Here is a 15,959-nt window from a genome sequence, read left to right on the forward strand (position 1 = left end):
TCTGTGAAAAGGACAATCAGGATGATAAAAGAGTAAATCTTAATGATAAAGACCCATATCTCAAGTACTAACTCTACTATCTAATGCCTGATATAATCTATTGCACAGCTATTATTTATATCTGTGTCTGACAGTTATCTCTCAGTCAAGCCTCTTCTGCACAAGTCGTCAATTACTCATTATTGAACAACAGCTCTGAAGTTGACAGCTATGCTGATATTGTCCAAAATTGCAGCTATGGGTTGAAAAAAGAAACAAAAAAAAAGTAAGATACCTTTTGCTCCTCAAATATGGTACTGACATATCACAGAATAGTGACATCTATCTCAGGAGTACAAATTGATAAAAAGTTGTAAAATGCAAATTGAAAGAATCATATTTATATCAGGGTGCAGCTGATGAAAAGCAGTGTCTGGGTGCAGATCTTATAGTTAAGTACAGATAATGTAAAATTCTGTACTTATGCGACTGTGCATTCTGAAGCACCTCTTTCAAATAATTTTTGAAATATGGAAGGAGTAAAATAAAAATAATAATTAATGCTTGGAATTGTGGCATATTATCAAAATATCATCTTTCAAATTGACATTACTTTATTTTGTATTTTTGTACCATTCAATGTACAGGGCAATGCAATAATCCTAACTTAAAGGAAAAGATGCAATAAAATTCAATACAAGATGCAATAAAATTCTTCCTCAATTTTTATAGATTTGTTAGGTGTTATATCTGATATTTTGAATGTAATTTGTTGGCCTAGCAGCGTGAAATTTAAAATTTATGAGGATTAAAGCATTAATAAGAAAGAATGTATATGGAAGAAAAATATGTGGACTTCATTTAAAGTGACTAAAGTATTAAAAATTGTACTAGAAACTTGTTAAAAATATTCTTCTTTGTTGGACTGAATACACAGAAAAAAGGAATTTACTACATAACAGAAATGGAGATTGAACCTCTTTTCAATGCCTGAATTTTAAACTGAAAGCAGACAATAGTCATTTAATTTTTATATACTCAAAATATTTACCTACATGTATACATATATGAGAATGACAGTAATGTACTGAACAAATTGAATGTATCAGCCAATATTAGTATAAAATATATTCTTTTTATATTCTGCAAATGTATGCAGATAAGATTTAATTAAATGGGGCGGGGGACTGAAATACAAGCTAAAACACAACTTCAAATTGATGTTCCAAAATTCTTTAAGCAAGATCATAGAATGAACTGTTCATATTTTATATAACAAATAAAGATTGCAATAATCAATGAAATTATGTTTCCAAAAGCTAACAATTTGCTTTTGAGGATCACATTAAATGTTAGTAGTTTATTCCAAAAAATTGCATATAATTGTTTTTTTAAAAACACTTCTTAAATTCATGATGCCATGCAATTATGTTCTGAAGATGCCAGAACTGTAATTGAAGTGGACTGAATCCAAATGAAGTTAAAACAGAAAGCTACATTCTAATTTTATATTTCTTCTAGGTGAAATAATAAATGGAGGTATAAATTGTAAACAAGCAGTCCTAGGCAATAATGTGCTAGAATTTGTGCTTACTTCTTTCTGCCTGCTCCCTCTATCTATCAGAGGAATTAAAGATTTTTATGTGACAGAACTGATGTATTGATCAATAACACAACAACAATCATTTACACTGAAAAGTTTAGAAGAGTTCCAAGAAACTGCATTAACCATGCCAGATAGTTACAGAAGAATCAATAGACAGCCATTGCACTTAGTGAAGAGAATAAAGTACAGCTACATTTTTCTTACTCAGAATGAATACAGATTAAAGAAACAATCAGCTGGGAAAGTCTGTTGCTTCAAAGTCTCCTGAAATGATTGTAGATGTGACAATCTTGTCCCCACCATTTAAAAATGAGACTTCTTGGAAACTGAATTGCTTACCTGAAGTTCAATGATACCCCACCTTAACTATAACAAAAGAGGTGTTTTTATATTTTATTGTTGAATGACTTTACAATTGATATCATTAACAATGAAAGGGTAAGGCATTATTTACATTTAAAAGGCAATATTACAGATCATTTCTATTTCAAGAAAAAATGCAATTTTAAAAAATCACTGTAAAAAAGTTGATTATGCCTTATGTCATCTTATGCAGTCCTTCACAATTTTTAATTTTTACTTCTGATGATGCAAATACAATGTGCAGGGGAGATTCCATGTAATTAAGCATTACCATGAAATAAAAAACCTATGTTCCCTGCCTGAGATTATCTTTATTCCAAGTCCTGCTATTAGGATTTATTGTGCTCTCAGCCGGTAGTTGAAAAAAATTAGCCTCCAGTCAACCATACCAATTGTTAATTAGCAAAAAAAAAAAAAAAGAATTCCATAGTGACAAATAGGCTATTTAGATTTATTTTCTTTTAACTGCCAGTGTAACTGACCCTGTATAACTTTTTACCATAATAATTAATTTTTGGCCAAAAGAGCTGAAGCACAAGATTTATTAATTAATGGTCTTTATATGGCCAACCATCTTCAGAAACAACTCTGAGTGGTGTACAACAATTAGTAAAACAACAAATATATTAAAATTAATCATTGTAAACATTTTAAAAAGTTAAAATTAAAGACACTAAAATGTTTTTAATATATTAACAACATAGAGAGTAAAACACCACTGAAAAATATTTGAACTTGTTTAAATAATGAAAAACAAGATGAAAATCCTTGCAAATGTAGTTAAATATGTGTGTTCCAGGATAAAGTTGCAGAATCCAATCTGAGTTGGTCACAGGGGAAAAAAATCAATTAACAACTAAAAGCTACACACAACCAGGCACCATATAAATATATCATGTGCACTGCACATATTCTGAAGAAAGTTCCTTGATGCACTGTAGCATGAACAAGCTTGGAAAAGTAAATCTTTGATCCTGGTGACCGACTCAGATTGGATCCTGCATAAAAATTTGTATCACTGGAGGAAAAGTATTTGCACAGCATTTCAGGTTTTGCAAAATATTTAAAATATTTTAGATTATTTTGCTGTATCTCTTACCATAATTCTGAAGCATATCATTAATCTTTATCATATTGAGTATTAGGAGATTGAGGCTGAAAGACTACTTGGCCAAACACTATTTAGAGAACATTCCTTCTTCTTTTCTAACTTGATTATAATCTAATTTAATTTTTAAATTTCCTAGCTTATTATTATTCCTGATTACCTGAAATAATGGTGATTAAATCCTCAGTTGCAAGAGAGATTAGTTATACAAAACACAGTTGCAAAGGATAAAGTAATGATGCACTCTTGAACTCATACCACAGCAATAAGCAATTACCTTGTAGAAGTAAAGAAACCACCCACATAAAAGCACAATAGCTTTGTTCTTTATTTTCAAAGACTAAGTTCTGAAATCCTCCATATAATACCTGAATGCTCCACATCAAAGGATTTTCATATTTGTCTGCCATTTAGTTTAATTAGAGATAATGCAAACATGGATTTAAACTGTGTTGAATTAGGAAAGATCCCCATAAAACACTGTCAAGAAATTAATCAATTCTGTTTTAATCTTGTAAATTTCCCCAACATCACAATACCTGACTGGTGCACCTCTGCTTTGTGCAGGCTTCAACAGAACCCTCACAGTACTGTCCGTTTGATTTAAGGGTGTTTCCAACTCATAGGGTGGCATAGAAGGTGCTAGACAAAGAAGAACACATGAAGCAGACACATTTAATTTGTCTCTTTCATATCATCTGGATCTTAAAACAGTCTTCCTAAAAATAGTATTTACAGCAGAGCCACATATCCAGAACATTCTAAACCAATTTCCTTCTCTTTGATGAACTTGACAGCCAACCAACAGCCATACAGCTCTTTGTGACAGGCTATCCTTCTATGTCAGAACATTCAGTAAGGAGATCGTGAACAATCCTGAGTTTATAAAAGCTCGCATTGCAGCATTTATCAATTTACATTGATCTTCAATCTGTTAATTTAGGAATTATTCTCTTTTCTGGACATCAAGATAACTTGTTGGTAGTCAGGACTGAACTAAATAAAAGTTTAAATTTATATTCTCTAAGATGTTCTCCATATTCCACTTCTGTCAGGGTATGGTGCTTTAGGTTTTAATGTTTCCTATGTGTATCCAGATTTTTCAGATATTCCTTCTGAATTGAATGATAGTATGTGTAGCTTTAAAACAGAATCAAATTGTTGGATTTCTTGCTGATATCCTCCATTTCACAGAGCAGACACCATGGATGAATATTTTTCCCCCTAAGCTTTTAAAAAAGATATAAGAGAATGTAGATTCTCAGTCATCCAGGCTTTGGTTGTCCCAAAGGTGCTTCTTCAAGAGGCAACTGGACTTTGTTTTTTCTTTGAAAATGTTTCACTTCTCATCCAAGAAGCAGACTGAAGAAGCTTCTTGGATGAGAAGCGAAACACCTTCAAAGAAAAATAGAAAGTCCAGTTGCCTCTTGGAAAAGCATTTACGTAATATACAAGAACTTCGTTTTCTATGAGTGGGCCTGACTTTTCTAGCTTCTTTGTAATCAATTATTATTTAATTAATTCCATTATTCTGGTGGTGGTGGTGATACTTTTTTTAATTAATGAATGAATTCATTTAATGAATTGTAAGTTTCAGTAGCATAATACTTTTAGTACTGATTAACTAAAAGTTAAGCTTGGTCCTGCAGATACAGACATTTTAATGGAATTTTCTACTTAATTATTTAATATTCCTACAAAAACAATAGAAGCCAGGGACTACTGAATATGGTTTGGATAAGTAACAAAAATAAAGATATCAGTCTTTAAGACACAGGATTATCTTATGTAAGAAAGGTAGTCATATAAGTTTTCTAAAAAAAAACTAAAAAAAACCTAGACCTGCCATTTTAAAGTTTAAAAAATATGATTGAATTGGGCATAGCTAAATATATAAGTTTAAATGGAGCATGTTAAATCATCTTAAGTTTGTCCTAATTATGCTTTCTTTAAAATTCAGAAAAGTTGGACAACATTCCCATCACTCTCCAAGAATAGAACCTAATGTTTTTTGCCACAAAAAAATACTGATTTCAGAACTTTTGGGTAATAGTTCTATATTTAACAGCATCTGTAAAAAAAGCATCTGAACACGTAATTAGCAACAGATAGTATTAAGTAATATATAACCAAAACTACTTCACCAATCAACTCTGTCATTAACTTTGTCAGACTTACTGATTCTCTGATAACTATGCTTGGGGGGAAAATTACTCTGAACATGGAGCTAAGACTGAGTATTGAGACTAGACCACATTAGTTTTTAAATAACATTCCGGATACCAGTACATTTCTAACCATGATATAAATGGCTTGAGATAACATTCAAAATAGCAAGCTTATGTGCCCTTCAGTTGCCACTAATTCTACTTCATTCGTCTCTTTGTCTTTGTCTTTCTTCCATACTAAACCAAGTCCAGGTGACCGGAGAAAAGTGTTTCAGTTATAATGCATATATTGCTTTCAACTTTTTAATACTTCACTATGTCAATTATATTGTTGTCAGTGATTTCTTTTTATTGGTCACTGTTTTATAACTCTGCTCCTATTGCTTCATAACTCTAATTGAAGGTTGCACAAAAATGGCTTTAATACATATAATAAGTAAAATAAAATCTCCTTCAAGTTGAAGGAGGGTTCCTAGTAATTTCATGGACCTATCTGATATTGCTGGTGCAAAGTGATGCAGTCATAAAGTGTGACATCATGTAAGCACATTGCTTAGCAATGACAAACATAGCACTCACGGTTGCCCTTATAACCTCAAAATGCAGCATCATTAAGTAGGAAATGGTGGAACTTCCAAGTAAGGAGTGTAGAAGTACCATGGGGGAGGCCCAGTGCAGCCTGTGCACAAATTGGGGAAGACCAAACTAGCGGAGGGCATGGTGTCCTGTAAGTGCACAAAGACTATATGGTGAAAAATGTTGTGCCCTGTGACTTTCAGGAAGGCTCATTGGAGGGTGTGGCACAAGCATGAGGACAGGAAAGCTTCAGGACCTTCCCTGAAGCTTCCCCAGTGACTTTGCTTATGCAAAGCGATCGTGGAGATCATATGATTGTGGCTCCCTGGAACATCATAATTGTGAGTCAGGCACAACTTGTTTTATTTGAGGGTGGAATTGTCCAATAGCTGTGTCCAAAACTACACTGTTTCTTCCTGGTTAGGTGTTGAGTGGTTCATTATCGTCTCTCCATTGATGGATTGGCAGGAACTTTTCTGATTTGATTGAAATTGAATCTTCCCCCTAAAAAGGGCCCCCCCCCCCCCAAAGGCGCCCCACCGGGGGGAACGAAAAAACCAACCCCCCGGGGGCCGCGGCCCCCCCCCCCCTCTAAAAAAAAAAAAAAAAAAAAAAAAAAAAAAAAAAAAAACCCCCCCCACCCCCCCCCCAAAACCCCCCCCCCCCCCCCCCCCCCCCCCCCCCGCATTTCCCGAAAAATCACTTGAGACGCACGGAAGGTTTCAAATGCGGCCCCCCCAACCCCCCCAATCGCCTATAGTATGAAATTGTAGCTTTTTATCTGTTGATCTTCTTGGCTACAGCTGTTATTTGCAACTGTATTATTTTAACTTCTTCCTTGATTTTCCTTGTTTCTAGGTGGTATTTTATGATCCGCTATTCTTTGGTCTTCTGTTATTGTCCCAACTTTTTTTTCAATCTCATTTTAGTGGTTGATGGTCGGGTTTTTTTTTCCTTTTAGTTGATTTTCCATCCAAGGTATTCACTTATAACTGCAGCTCTGCTGTACATTAGCTGGTTTGTTTGTTTTTTACAGTGAGCTTGTGCTTAGATTTGATATTACAGGTAGCACTTGACTTATGACCACTTGTTCAGTGACTGTTCAAAATTATGATGGCACTGAATGGACTTATAACCTATGCCCACAGTTACAATAGTTGCAATCTCCCAGAGGTCATACAATCACAATTTGGGTGCCTGGCAGCCTGCCCACACTTATGATTGCAAGGGAGAGTGCAACTACCCGCCATCTTTGGAGGTATTGGGTCCTAAAGTGAGTCATACAGACAGAAAACATCTTTCCAAAGAAAGTTGCAAGAGCTTTTTGCTGTTTGTCTGGTCCTTTTTGGCCCAAGCTCTGTGACCTTCACCTACCCACTGAGGTACTTTGTGCTCTGTTAATAACCTACACAGTCACTTAACAGCTGCACCTAAGAAAGCCAGGATGCAGTTGCAAAGTCACATAGAGATTCAACTTATGACTGCAGTGACTTATGATCATAATTTCCAGGCTCAGTTGTGATCGGAAGTCGAGATCTACCTGTATAAAACTGGAATCTTTTAATACTTGTGCTAGCTTTTTCTTTGGAACCAGCTTCAATGCAGACGACTTTAGTCTATTGTTTTATATATAAATAATCTAAAAATAAAAATGATTAGAAATGTGAAAATTTACCAAAAGACCATTTTAATAACCTAATATGAGATGAATGTTTTTATGTCTGATTAGCTTAGTTTGCCTCAACATTTTAAAAATGAGTTTAAAATAATAAACTCATATCAATAATATTTTGGACACCAAAGGATGTGTGCAGTAATGCTTAAATAACATTGTTTAGAAAGGAAGATGTTTTAACTGCTTTAATTTAAATATGCTCCTGATATCCATAATAAAATTGTAAAATTTAAGTTAAATCATTGAAATGAATATCACATTTATCATGATGACAAGGTTGCTGACTTTAAATAATACCTGATATCTTTGTAGTAAATTGACTTGTTACAGGAGGTCCAAAGCCTTTGGCTGTACTAGCCCGGATAGTGAAAGAATAAGTAGTTCCAGGATGCAGTCCAAAAAACAAATAATGTGTTTCATTCCCATGCTTTAGAACCCGTCCACTTTGGTTTGATAAATCTATTTCTGGGTCAAAGGAGCTGACAGCCTTGTATGTGATCTACAAAAGAATACCAATAATATCAGAAGTTGGACAAAGATTGCATAATTATTCAATATATCCTTTAGATGTCTGCAATGTCAGACACCTTCTGATAAGTTATTTTACTCTTAAGAACTTCATGTCTGAAATATAATGAGAGAACACAGATTTAGCCAAAGTATTGTGAGGTTTTTTTTTAGCCTCAGGGCTTAGAGATACCAAGTTTACAATTTTAAAGGCTATAATTTTTAAAAGCTAATACTTTTAACTTGTTTGTCCTCCCCCCCCCCTTTTTTTTAAAAAAAATTCTTTTTGTTTGGAGGAAAATTGGTAACTGATAAAAGAGAACTCAGGTTTGAATGGTGGGGTCCTTAGTGCTATTTGAATTTGGTTGTTTTCTTCCAGAATTTTATTACTAAACTAGGTAACATCATCAGTGCACATCTGCAAGAAAACAACTATGTTCAGAGAGCACCAAGGACTCCACAAATGAGTATCTGTTTGTTAGGTATACACAAATATGCAAACTGACCCAAAATATGTGAGAGAATTATAATGATGCTGTGAAACACTTTGATGACAATTTCGGCACTTTTCTTAATTGACAATATGCTGGCCACTCAACAATCAACTAAAGGCAAAAATTATATCTGCTTGAATAATTCAAGAAAGACAGGGACAGAGAAAGAAGACCTTAGGACTACCAAAATTCTATCACCACAAAATTCTATATCCATGTATCTCATTGAGGGGGGAGGTCTCAAAAGATCTGTAAATATCCAAATTGGATAGGTGGATTCATTTTGGGTACAGTAAAATGACATGCAGTATACTTTCTGATTTCTCCGGCATTCCTAATCATGCAATCCAGTTTAAGCCAATACTACTAAGGAATTACCAGAAAGTTCTGATGCTATATATGTATAAACAAACAAACAAAAACTCCAGGAACAACAATCTAATGGCAAGCGGCACGATAACATTCCAACCATGGCTTGTAGAACAGATATAAAACTTGCAAATACTATTCTTAAAATAGCCATGTTTTGTTTGCAAGTTGTAATAAAATGTATGCTTTGTTCAACACTCAAAACAAAAACGCTTAGAACAAATGTTTTTTTCAAGATTATAAGAGTTGACTGATAGTACAATACTGAGTTCTGACAGCTCGCAACATTTTGTTTCAACTACAAACTGCTTATTTGGAGACACATCTTGCAAAATATTTCCCCATTATATTTCATATTCTGTTTCTCATTCTGTTTTGAAAGATTATGAACTTAGATAATCTAGACCAGTCTTTTCTTCCTAGAAGAACCCTTGAAATAATTTCATGTCTCAGGAAACTTCTGAAGAAATATTTCGAAAAACACAAAAAAAAATCACAACACAATTCATTTCTAACCTACTCAATCCATGTTTACAACATTTATAATGGGAAGCAGCTGAGTTTGGGCATCTAAAACTTCCACCATTGCAAGTGGAAGCTGTAGAGAGACTTTTCACAGAACCCTAGATAAGAAAAAGTCTAGAAATAAAATAAATCACAGGAAGAACAATTTTTTCATTACCCAAACAATTTTATTTTTTGTAATTTACTCAATTTTAGAAATATATTTTTCCACAGTAAACTATTCTCTTCTTTTATAATAAAATGGTTGGAAAACAATATTGAAAATTTTGAAAATTTTGTAAAGCTAAATTAGATTTTTGTTTTGTTTTGTTTTGCCATAACATTTTAACATCTTTCTGAAAATGAAGCAAAAACATAAATGTCAAACTAATTCAGTCAAGTAAAAGATTTGACAGTGATTATAGGTTGACAACAAAATATGTACAATGCTTTGTCAGTATATTTACGCAAGATATCTTAGGGCAGAGGTGTCCTATAGTTCTTTTGTTAGATTAACAAATAACATGATTTTGTTGAATTTGCATTTTAATAAATGAGAGGTTCTTTTTATTTCCTGTTACAATAAAATTGTAAAAATGCAATAGTGGGCATAAATTAATTTGGGAACAGAATGAGATGGGATGGAGAAAATCTGTGTATGTATCAAAGTGATAAAGGAGTGTAATGATACAGAAATTTGCCTAGAAAGTAGAGTTGAGGCGCCCATAAAATATTATAGAAATATAAGCAGTACCGATATCCTAAGTATTTATGTTGAGATTAATCAATAAAAACTAACACCTAATGTTGAGATTAATATATGCTGTATTATATTTTTTCTCTGTGATTTTCTAATGTCTGATTAAAATGCTAAAGTAACATGAGTGTAATTAAAACCTAAATTGTGAATCAATAGGAAAAATCATCAGATATATAAGAAACAAACTTTATGATAATGATTGAAATCAATATAACATACTTCATATAAAGTGATCACTCCATACGTTTGTACTGGCTCCTTCCACTGAAGAAAAATCTTCTCCTCAAAAGTATTTCCCTGGATAGATTCAAGCGGAACAGCACTTGGAACTAATGAATAAAATAAAAGAATAAGATGCTTAGCAAAGTGCACTGTAACTTAGGCATACTGAAGTTTCACTTTAAGATTACAGAAATCATTTGGTAGAGTACTAATAAGATACATTCAGGTCGTTCTAAAGTAACAATAGTTTTCAGTGGCAAAATAGCTTCTAAAGAGTTCTGTCCATTGAACAGTTTTAGTCAAACTGTTAAATTGGGTTTTATATATTTTTATATATGTATATGTATATATACACACAGTATATGCAGGTCTTGGCATGTTCGGGTCTTTTCCCATGTAAGATTGAGAGTATCTTGGTGACGTTTCGACGAGATCCCACTCGCCATCTTCAGGCTGGTGCTTTCAGCTTCGTGCTTGTGCGAGCAAAGTGTGATCGGAGCTGCCGTCTCTCTATAAATACTGGTGGGGAGGTTGGCTGTGTTGTCATTTCTTGATTGGTTGATGGAGTTGGTGTTTGCAGATTGGGTGGCTTTTTCATAAGAACATGTGTGGCTGAGGTATTGGCTGTGTGTCTATCAGCCTCTTGTGTTGTAACGACCTGGGTAATGGGCTGTGTGATGACCTTCTGAGTTCTATTGTTGTGACATCCTGGGTCTTGTGCTGTAATCTCTTGGGTCGTTGGTTGCGTTGTAACATCCTGAGGTTTTGTGGTGTAACCTCCTGAGTTCCGTGATGTGATATCCTGAGCGGGTGGCTGTGATGTGGCATTCCGGTAAGGGCTAATTTCCATTACAAAAATAGAGAAACACCCCCATAACATGAATAAACGGGATGATACCTCCCGCCTACCAGACATCTGGAAACTAGTCCTTAACAACAAATGAGTCCCAGCGACGAAAACCAACACCAGACCCAAAATAACACGGGACACCACCGCCAATCCCCCTCATCAAACCCAGGCCCAAACCAGGACCAGCTCCTTGGACCAGCTCCTTGCCTAACCTATGGTCACAAGCCACAGTCATCCCCATCTTCAAAAAGGGAGACCCAAGCCTAGTTGAAAATTACAGGCCAATCTCCTTTTACTATCTTGTAAACAATTGGCAAATCAAATAAATAAATAAAATAGATAAAATATATGAAGGAATAAAAAATAAAATAAAAATAAAAACCCATCCTATAAATGAAGGACAACCACCGCCCAGAAACCAGACCACGACTGCATCACCATCCCGACCCCCAAACCAAGCAAACTGACACACACCATGAACATATAGCCAGGCCTCAAACTCAGAGCCAAACCAAAACCCGGAACGCCACATCACAGCCACCTGCTCAGGATATCACATCACAGAACTCAGGAGGTTACACCATAAAACCTCAGGATGTTACAACACAGCCAACAACCCAGGAGATTACAGCACAAGGCCCAGGATGTCACAACACTAGAACTCAGGAGGTCATCACACAGCCCATTACCCAGGTCGTTACAACACAGGAGGCTGATAGACACACAGCCAATACCTCAGCCACACATGTTGTTACGAAAAAGCCAACCAATCTGCAAATACAAACTCCATCAACCAATCAAGAAATAACAACACAGCCAACCTCCCCACCAGTATTTATAGAGAGACGGCAGCTCCGATCACACTTTGCTCACACAAGCATGAAGCCAAAAGCACCAGCCTGAAGATGGCGAGTGGGACCTCGTCGAAATGTCACCAAGATACTCTCAATCTTACACGGGAAAAGACCCAAAAACGTCAAGACCTGCATACATACATACATACATACATACACACACACACACACACACACACACACATAATAACTCTTTTAGTTATAACCACCATGTGTATGTATGTAATTTATATGTTAGGGAGTGGACTGGAGTGGAGGGAAAGGGGGAACAGAAAAGAAGTGAGATTTTCCACTGCCAGGGTCCCACAAGGAAATTCAGTGGGAAATCCCATAGGAAGTCAGAAGTCGCTCCCATGTCCATGTCGTCATTTTGTTTCTCTGTTTAGGTAAAGGAAATCTCTCTGAAATATTGACATAACAGTCATGGGCTGTCTTGTTCATATTAAATGCTAGAAACATTACACTTTAAAACTTACCATCTTCATCAGTTTGTACCACAATTTCTTGACTTTCTTTTCGTCCTTCAGGATTCATAAGAATAAGTTTGACACTGACATTAGTGTAGGGGGACAAATTAGAAATGGTATGCTGTGGGTGTGAATTGTCAGTATCCCAGCTCACTTCTTCTCTAACTTGTTCCTGTCCACCAGTTTGGTAACGGTAATGGACTGTAAGGTTATATTTATGGCAACGCGTCACATTGTAGCCAAATGGCTCCCAGGTGATAGTGATTTGCCAGGATTTGATCTCTACAACTTCAAGCTTTCTTGGACCATGTACAGGATCTGGAAAAAAAAAAGGAACACATTTTAATGTTTGAAGATATGAAATGACTTTGCTTGGACTCTTGCATTAGTATGAAATTACTTAATTTAAATTTTCCAATCTGTTATTTGGATAAGAACATATATATTTTTTGTATTTTCTGTTTATCTAAACATTTATGTTCAATTAAATTAAACATTTAATTACAATTCTCAGATAATTTTTTTACATGAATACTGTGATAAAGTAGAATAAAAAGGGTTAGAAAGCAGTTTTGGAAAAAATGTTTATAGTAAAAATGTTGTTGTAATGAAAATCAAGTAGAAAACATGTATGTGTTCATATACAATAAAATTCATGTAATTTTTTTGCACAAACTCAGAAAAAAGAGTGAAATGAAAACCAAAGCAAGATAAAGCAAGAATGCTAGAAATTTAATATAAGATAAATATGAGATGAGTTAAAATTAAATTTAAAAACTAGACAGATTTACCAATTCTTTTAAAACAATACCACATAGATATTTTGGCCTTCTATTTAACTTATTCTTGTTTAAAAGTTCACCTAACCTTGTTTATGAAGAACATTCTAAATGTAGTATATAGCAACCAAAGTTGACCTTTCAATTTTAATTGGACCTTTCAATTTTAAAATCAAAAACAGTTTCCCTCAAGAATTTAGCTCTATGTTTTGGTTAAAGAATATATCTGTTAGGAAAGACAGATTGTAATATCAATAACTTAAAGTACTAAATATGGGAAATTTAAAATTGTATTTTAATTGTACATCATGGCTACCTTTATACATGCATCTCAAATAATGACACAACTTAACATTTTTTCTGATACCTCCCAACTAGGAACAGGGAGACAGCAACAAGAACTATGTTTACTTTTGTTATATTAAAGTCATTGTTATGATGACAGTGTCATAGAGATTTAAAAAAATAACTTTATGACAATTACTACATTGATTCTTCCACGAAAACCAAAATACTCTTTTTTGTTTATACTGTCCAAGTAGTTATAGTCAATGGATGTTTAAACTACTTTTGCCTTATATTATACTATGGGGTGGAACTTGCTTTGTGTAAAATTACTGTATAGAATGGAATCGATGGAGTCATACAAATGTAGGAGAATAATCTGTTTTTTTAATTTGAAATGAAAGTACTCAATATAAAAGAGAATTTCCTTGCTTACTTAGCTGAATACTGAGTTTTAATGAGCCAGAAAGTGCTTATAATAGATTAATATGCATGTTCCAACTCATGTTTATTAATAAAAGCATTTTCACCAAGAATGTTCTAAATAATTGCCAGAATAACCAGAGTCCACTATTTCTGATTGGCATGGATCTCTGCAAGCTTGCAATATTGTTCTAAAATACTTCTGCAAGAAACATCATGGATTCTTCATATTTGCATGTATTGTTTTCAGCAAACATTTTTTATTCTATGAGCATTGAGGTTTTTGAGCTTAAATATGTTTTACTTTCTATCATTTCCAGTTCCAGTAATCTGTCTGGTGGCATATGTTTGGTGAAAATCATTGTATAATTCTCATTTTAGTTCCTTTTATTGTCCTACTTGGCTCTGAGCTAGCAAAATTTTCATGACAATCACCCTGATCATTGATAGTCCTGACCTTTCTTAAGTGAAAAAGAAATTTAGCTTGTGGAGAAATGAGGGTGTCAAGTATATCTGCTGAGTGACTACTGAATAAACAATGAGCATGCATAGTCAGCATGAGAACTCAATTCTGTCCACCTTTCTGTTGTTAGTTACACAGGAAGAGTGATAAAATAAGATCAGCACCTCCCATTCAATAATGATATTCAAATTGCTTCTCTGTGTCTTGGCTTTCAAGTTCCTTCCTATTCCACTATGTATATAGAGCAGGGGCCCCCAAACTTTGCAACTTTAAGACTTGTAGACTTCAACTCCCAGAATTTTGGAAGTTGAAGTCCACAAGTCTTAAAGTTGCCTAGTTTGGAGACCTCTTATATAGAGGAAGGAGGTGATCATTGCTCAAGGCAAATTCCTGGAGAAAAACATTTGAAACATTCCCTGAAATGCTAGATCCCTACAAAATTTAGTTCATATAAAAATTCTCCCTGCCAACCTCAGATTCTATATGAGAGAAAAGGAACAATCCTTCAACAGCACAGGGGTTATTCCTTAGTTGGCATACTCAGGTACTCATGAGATTCTGCAGTTAAAAGCTTATTATGTTAATGAACGAAAATATTCTACACAAGAATCATCAATTAAGATTGGTAGCTACAGAAATCACAAAAATACAAAAAGGAACATTTTTAGTTTTAACAATTGAAGCTAGAAAGCAAAAATGGGTTTTCAAGCACAGTGTAACTAAGAAAATGAATTAGATGGCATCTCATAAAAAGTATTTTCCAAGAGCAGCAATGTGTAATAAGAGGAATATGTTGGGCATACAATGTTCATTTCCTTAGACTCCAACAGCCAAATGCCTTGCAATAAATCTATTAAGACTATATTAGACTATATCCATATTAAATCACTGTGCTTGCTTGCACATAACTGGAGCTGGACATATGCACATTTTACACCAAAACAATTTTTTGCAGCTGAGTTTCCAGAGGCTTCCCAAAATATATAATTTAAAATAAGAAATAAGAATCAAATACAAATGGTACAAACTGGTAGTATCTTTACAGAGTATGAAATTTTATGAAAAAACAATATTTTATGAGCTTTAGCTCACTTCATCAGATTGCTAAACTCATATAGATATAAATTGGGATGAGAAGGGGAAAGAAACAAGCACAAGATTCAGGTTACTTATCCCAATTTAAATTCTACTTAAATTGTTCCCAGATTCTATGATTTTTAGCAATCATAGACTATTGTGAGCCTCCTCTTACAATATATAGAAAAGCTAAAGAAAGCAAAAGAAATATAGTGTCAATTCCATTTGGTGAAATACTGGCACAAACATATATGACCATTGTTGCCTGCCTTCCATGTTTCTGTGTACAACATGAAGATATTTGGTATTTTTGATTTGGGGTTTTTTGAGTGGGGGGATAGGAATTTTTTTTTTTTTGCAAAATATATTCAATATTATTTATATTTAAGTATAAGCAATTGCTGGATTTGTGTCAGCCACGAACAACCAG

At 34.3% G+C, this 15,959-nt stretch overlaps 1 protein-coding gene across 21 annotated transcripts in view; it reads right to left on the reverse strand.

Annotated features, from left to right (window-relative positions):
• Nucleotides 1–15,959, reverse strand: part of PTPRM (protein tyrosine phosphatase receptor type M) — a 483,430-nt gene that overhangs the window by 195,999 nt on the left and 271,472 nt on the right. For all 21 annotated transcript variants that reach the window (XM_087961551.1, XM_026671911.2, XM_087961547.1 and 18 more), the window contains exons 8-11: nt 12,512–12,820; nt 10,329–10,438; nt 7,773–7,974; nt 3,596–3,698 (exon numbers count right to left, since the gene is read on the reverse strand). In XM_087961551.1, coding sequence (XP_087817677.1) covers nt 3,596–3,698; nt 7,773–7,974; nt 10,329–10,438; nt 12,512–12,820 — 724 coding nt within the window. The remainder of the gene's footprint in view (nt 1–3,595; nt 3,699–7,772; nt 7,975–10,328; nt 10,439–12,511; nt 12,821–15,959) is intronic.

This window comes from Notechis scutatus, chromosome 3 (assembly GCF_049901735.1).
Source record: "Notechis scutatus isolate UNSWTSFEM ecotype Mainland chromosome 3, rNotScu1.2, whole genome shotgun sequence".
NCBI classification, from domain to species: domain Eukaryota; kingdom Metazoa; phylum Chordata; class Lepidosauria; order Squamata; family Elapidae; genus Notechis; species Notechis scutatus.